The sequence below is a fragment of the Fusarium poae genome, chromosome 1 (assembly GCF_019609905.1).
Source record: "Fusarium poae strain DAOMC 252244 chromosome 1, whole genome shotgun sequence".
Taxonomy (NCBI): domain Eukaryota; kingdom Fungi; phylum Ascomycota; class Sordariomycetes; order Hypocreales; family Nectriaceae; genus Fusarium; species Fusarium poae.
The window spans coordinates 1,255,303-1,261,796 of NC_058399.1; the positions used below are offsets into that span (position 1 = coordinate 1,255,303).

At 48.2% G+C, this 6,494-nt stretch overlaps 1 protein-coding gene across 1 annotated transcript; it reads right to left on the reverse strand.

Moving 5' to 3' along the window:
- Positions 1 to 162: 162 nt before the first annotated feature.
- FPOAC1_000434 (uncharacterized protein) lies at positions 163 to 1,681 on the reverse strand (the record flags this gene model as incomplete). Its single annotated transcript, XM_044845049.1, has 2 exons — positions 163 to 670; positions 723 to 1,681. The coding sequence occupies 2 exons, from the start codon at positions 1,679 to 1,681 to the stop codon at positions 163 to 165; spliced, it is 1,467 nt and encodes a 488-aa protein (XP_044710965.1).
- Between the last annotated feature and the right edge of the window lie 4,813 nt (positions 1,682 to 6,494).

Consider the following 6,494-nt stretch of genomic DNA (forward strand, 5'->3'; position numbering starts at 1 on the left):
GGATAGATGGAAAATTTCATAGATGGGATTTGGACACCCAAAAAATTGATCAATCTAAAGGTAGCGTTTATGTTTATAGTTATTGACTTGAACGTCAACCTTGCCATTAATCTCAGGCTTCGTTGGAATATAGAACGTGCTCGCTATTAATACGGTGCCGATCTATGCATCTTCCATTACCACATCCTCCTGTGCTTCAGGTGCTTCAGACTGTAGTTCCTTCTTCACCTTGATCGCCTCGCCATTGACCTTGGGAGCATCTCTGATGTGTCGATACACTTTTACCGTGCAATCCTGTCCTGCGGTCACCATTGTCTCACCGTGGACATCCACCCAAAAACAGACACCCTTGTGGCCTTCGACCCGTTGCAGCACCGTCTTTGATACAACGTCCCACATGACGATACTGCCATCCTCGCTAGCAGAAACAATAAAGGGAGCCCCATCCAATACTCCAAAGCAGCCTCCGACGGCAAACTTATCATTGATGTGACCTTGGTATGTTTTCTTAACAGTACCAGAAACATAATCCCATAAGCGAATGCAATTATCTAAGTTAAAAGCCAAAACGAAGCGGCCATTGGGGGCAAAACAAACGTTGGCAACGGCTGGATTGTCTTCATGAACGAGGGTCCGTAGACATTGACCGGTTGATGTGTCCCATATACGACTAGATATTGTGTCAGTAAACGCATCAGTAGATCAAGTTAAGGGGCCCGTACATCAAGCCGTCTGTCGAGCAACTCACGACCAGCGTTCCGTCTCTACTGAAATCGATCCCACTGACAGGATCGCTGTGCGCGGGCAAGCTGCGCATGAGCCTGCCAGCACGCACATCCCACAAGAAGACAGCTTCATCGTAGGAGCCACTGGCAAGAATATTGCCCTTTGGCGAGAACGCCAGGCAATGGATATAGTTGTGATGACCCTTCAGAGGTGCCATCTGCTGACCAGCTACACTCTTTCGTGTCGTAGTTTTTGGTCGGCCCGTAACTCGATCCCACAGTCGAATAGCCTTGTCATCGGAGCCGCTTGCGATGGTGTTACTATCAGGTGTCCAAGCAAGGCAGCTTACTCCAGCCATATGCCCGACGAGAGTGTCCATGTGCTCGCCTGTCGTGGCATCCCAGATCTTCACAGTAGCGTCCGCCGATGCAGATGCGATAAAGCGCCCATTTGGTGATATCCGAACTTGTGAAACGGGTTTGGAATGGCCTCGAAGAACAAGACGGGCTTTGTAATTGGGTTTGAAGGGTTCTTGAGAGGGGGTAGATTCGGCTTCCGGTGGGAAAAGGGAGTCTATTGGAGCGTGGCGAAAAGATGATTGTGAGCGAGAGCGTGATCGTGAGGAGCGGAGTGATCTTGTTCGTGATGTTATTCGAGATTGTGATCGCGAGCGCATTCGAGAGTCGGATCGCTTGCTAGATGTAGACTGCGACCTCAACCGTGATCTTGACCGCGATGTGCGTCGACTTTCGTAACGACTTTCTTCAACGCCATCTTGGCCAGGACTTGGACTGGCAGTCCTACTGTTTCTGCGGTTCTCTCGTATCGATAGCTTCCTTGTCGCAGACTGATCTACATCGCCATTCTCGCCGTCGCGTTGGGGGGACGAGTCGCTACTTGATTTGTGGCGCTTAACCCGAGGTGAGTCACCAAGAAGCTCGTCATCAGAGGCCATCGTAATAAGGGAATATTCCGGGTTCCTTTGATAATACTAAACCTTGAGAGGTAGTCTGGACGAGGCTGAGAGTTCGGCGCGCTGAGGGGACAGCGAAAGCGCGAAGGTGGGGTACGAGGCTGAGAGACGTTATCCAATGAGCATAATGAATCACAACGGTGGAGCGGTGCTAGAGAATAGTGGATCTTATTGCAAAACAGACGGGCGCATAAAACTACAGCACAGTAACATTGCATATAAAATTAAGATTGCCAAAATTGTCCCCTTCATAATATGGAAGCCAACGACTTCAATACCATCCATTAATTGATTTGTGATAGTGACACGTCGTTATTGGCCAGAGCTCAAAAAGCCACTCCTGAAGATCCGGAAACTACCATAGTTTGGGGAAATGGAGGGGACTTTATTGGGTAGAGTGTCCCAGTTCAGTGCCCTCATCTCCGGGGAAATCCAATCAGACAATTGTCGCCATTTCGGCAGTTGATGTCATTGAAGCATTCATGCGCAGAATGCTTTATGATTGATGGATGAGATGGATGAACTTTGGGGAGGTGCAGACTACTGAAGCGCTGGAGAATTGTACCCCCCCTTTTTGAGTTCTAGGGTGATTGAACTTGAAAGCATCAAAGAGACAAGCTTTCGCTATAATAAAATCTGAGACGCGGACTTGAGGCGTCCGGTAGTCCAGCCACGGCGTTCACTCTGCGACATGTCGGTGTATTGTGTTTTTTCTAGCCACGCTGAATCAACAGCCGAACCCCCTTTGACTAAGGTACTTGACAAAGGTCAAAGAGTGCAGTTTACCTGCAGCTACTAGTGACTGTATAGGCAGCTGAGTCGGTGCAAATAGATTAATAGAACCAACAACTTGTCAACAATGGCGGTCAAGGGTTTCAAAACCTTTCAGACGATAAAGGCAATTTCAGCTCCGTTCAGGCTATTGATCGCGTGCCGCACCGCCTACCGAGAGAATCGACGATGGCGCTGTAATTTCTCCTTTCTAAATCATTAATCCGAGTAATGTAGGGAGTTGCTGTTGGTCTTGCAATAGTGGGTTATTCTGGCTTCATCATTCGGGAAAAGAATCAATTGTCGCAGCCGAGACTAATAGTTTGGGACTTGTTGCTTATTCCCAGGCCTGTCTCCCTTGTGTGTCAGTTTCGTAACCTCTTTGTTAATCCATGCCAGAGGAATCAAGACATTCCGTGACCGACATGATATCTAAGACAGCTGTCTCATCAAGATCCCCGTCATTCAGTGTTAGTCAGCTGCAAGGTCATTCCATCCGTTCCAAGTTTCTTCTCTTTTGGCAGGAATTAGTGGCCGAGTAATTGTCAAAGCGCCTACAAAAATCGAAGTAATTTCGAAAACGGCGATCGGCCAAAGGGAGGAAGGGTGTCTCGGCATCGTGATGCCAGTCAGGTCTGTCTGCATGATTATTGAAATCGTGCCAGCGAAATGCTCCCAAACGGTTGTTCAATCCGACGAGAATAGCTTCATGTGGCGTAGAATAACTAATTAGCTGAGTATAATCTTGCAACCCCTATAAACCCAGATTGGCAGTTGGCTAGTGTGACTTGTCTTCAACGCTACGGTTCAGCTGGTGGTGGATTGGAGATCGACTGGACCCTTCTAAAGCGTTTGAGCGACTACGGTTATGGCGTTAAGATTTAATTGGTTGATGCTATCTTGGAAATAACCGTCACTCCTTTCCCCGATATGTGATAGGTTATTGACCAGCTCGCATGTGGTGCTCTGAATAGACTCAGACTCTCAATATTATTGAACTTTGAGGCCAAGATGAAATGAGATTTTAGTGGCTGATGCCATTGGTGGATGAAGTGAGCAATCGCCTGGGTAGAATGCAGTACAGTACATAATAGTGAAGGATGCTCTCGTAGGCGGGACAAGCATTATAAAAAAGAAAACCGGCGCATTATTGGAAGCGGAAGCGGAGCTGGCGAGGGTCCTTGTCGAGCCAGCATCGCATTGGCCATGAGGGGATTATTGATCCCGTACAGGAAGGCCGGATCGTACGTACCTATTCGATAATTGATGACATATTAGTTGCGGCCGTTTAAGTGGGATGCGAACTGTTGAATGCAATCACTAGAACAATTTCATATTATAGACGAGACAATACTGGTAATCATCCTGGCTTTTGTTATAATAAGGGTTAGTTGAACTATGCCCACTACCACATACAAACTATACTATTCTAGTTATTATGCAAATCCATATTGCTAGTCAATCATCTTGAATTACATTTCAATGTCTCACTCAAGGCTCGATGCTAGCGGATCGGATAGATGGTGCCATAGTACCCCGTGATCGCTTCGAATCCTCAATTTCCTTTTCCATCACCATCGCAAGTGATCGTCGTTGCGGCCCATATGTACAACGTTGTATTCTCTGAGTAGGAAAACCGTTGTGCGCCGAACTCGCCTATTCGATTCGATTCGCCCATGTCAAATGAAAGTAAGCAGCCCTACGAGGAACCACAGCGGCTACATAAAACAGATTTCTTGTTGTGACCATGTCATTGGAAGACGCAAAAGCAAGCAATAATTTTAGTGTGGCATACTTTTCAGCCTCTTGGGTTCTTCAGACACCGATTCACTGGCCAGAGGTCATGTTGGGGAAAGTGGCATACCGAATATTGATGAACGGGCGTCAAATAAAAGCATTCATCAAAAGCTTAGCAGGGCAATAGCTTAATGCCTACTACAAGCTTATCCCGAACTTTAACTCATCCGCTGAGGACTTTCGGTGACTCCCCCATTAGGTAAATAATCCAGCACTCCAGTGGAAATGGGGCATTTTGTTTCCTAACAATGCAATTTATGGGGAAGTTAATAATAACACCATGGCTCTGACTTGACCCGAGTGTTTCATCTGCAACTTTATACGGAGCAGTGAAAAGTATGACCCAGGGACGAGCATATGTTCATCATAGAACAAGTGTTTCGGATAGGGTCATATCCTCTCACGTTGAATTCTTTTCTCGACGTTCCAGAAAGGGCAGCTGGGACGTTTTGCTGACATAGAATGTCGCACCAGAAAAAGAAAATAAGACAGCACGGATGGCAAATGTTCCAAACCTGCCAAGAGCTGGAACGCAAGACAACAAGTCAGGAAAGACATTCAGCGCATGCACAACAAAGGGACTCGGACGCAAACGCATACAACAACAATAGCAACTGATAATGTTAGCCATGTCATAATAGCATTCATCTCATCTCGGGGTACGAGCGGCGATCAGGCCCGGAAACCGGCTCCCTGCCCCTGAGGTTCAAGATCCCTGGAGTTGGAAATCCTAGGTAATCTTGTTAGGTCCAAGAAAAGGTCTCGATGGGCATGGGCATGGGTCATGAGTCGCCTAAAAAGCCTAGAGATCAGTCAGTCATTCTCAGTCAGCAAAGACTAAAAACAGTGACGGGAAAGGAGTTGAAAAAGGGCACATACATACGAAACAGCGGGCCAATTCCTCGCCAAGCAGGGGTTTGCCGAATCGCCGACATGTGCGTCCCCGCGTGTAGCCAATCGATAGAACGTCGCCCACTCAAGTTTAATTACATTTTTGTAGACGAAGCCGATATGGGATTTTTGCTTGGAGACTCAAGCAACGATCCTGGGTCGTCTCGGCCCTCATGGTCCGATCTCTCCCAAGCGAGCAAAGTCCAGCCCGCGCGAGGCGAAGGTCAAGATTTCTAGGCCCGCATACTGAGCAGCGAGTGATTCATGCCGGGCCATTGGGACGGACGGGATGGCGGAACGGACGAGACAGAATCTAGAGACATGTTTGCTGATATTGGTCCAGATTCGCAATCTATCATCGTCACCAGGGGAAATCAATCGCGTTCATGTGCCAACTGAACGGTGTCCCAATGTCGCGATTGATTGGGGGAGTCCCCTGGCTTACTGTGCCTTAGCGGATGAACTGCTAACCGTGATCGGTCTAAGCCGCGCTGACCAGCAGCAGAACACTGAGGGAAGGAGTTCGCTTGCAAGAACAGTGCAGTGTGGTGCCATCTGTGGCCATTCTGACTGGTACGCACCAAGCAAGCACCTGAGTATAGAGAGAGCCCAAGAGGCCAAGCGGGCGAGGTCTTCTCAGGGGTGCATTAACGGCGCTGCCAATTAGCGAGTGTTGACAGTTGGTTCTTGAGATTCAATGCCTGGTCGCACCGATTATGCCCCTGGACTAACATGTATTGTACTGATTTAGCCGTTGGGTTGGGCGGGCACGCGCCTTCACCGACCAACAGTCTGTTGTGGAGAGAAGATGCAATATTCTTAGGATGTTTGACCTGAGTTGGTTTGGGTTGGCCTGAACCTAACTGAACTGGTGCTGCCCTACTGCAAGGCAAGGCAAGCGCCGACGCAGGAACAGCTAAATCCTGTAAGGCACGGGCTGTGCTTGCAGCGTCGGTCACCTCGAGTGGAGGGTTAGCATGGTACCTGCTTTAGCGTCCCCCTTGGCGCTCAATGGTCCAGCAGGGGATTGTTCAACTGGTCCATGCTCGGGGGTACGTACCCACACACCGCACACCCTCTCACCTTCCCTCCCACACCCAGTCCCCCTCTGGCATTTATCACAAAAGGCAAGCTTCATCCGCTGCTTCTTCTTCTTTTTTCCCTCTCTCTTCACCACCACCTTCAATCCAGTCACTCTTTTTACGGCTTCCAGCCTACCACACTCTTTTTATTATACTCATAATAATTTAGGTCGCTTTACAGCTTCTTATCAACAATCCTCTTTTCCTACCCTACCAATTACTATATACCGTAATTCCTAAATCCAACCTTCAAG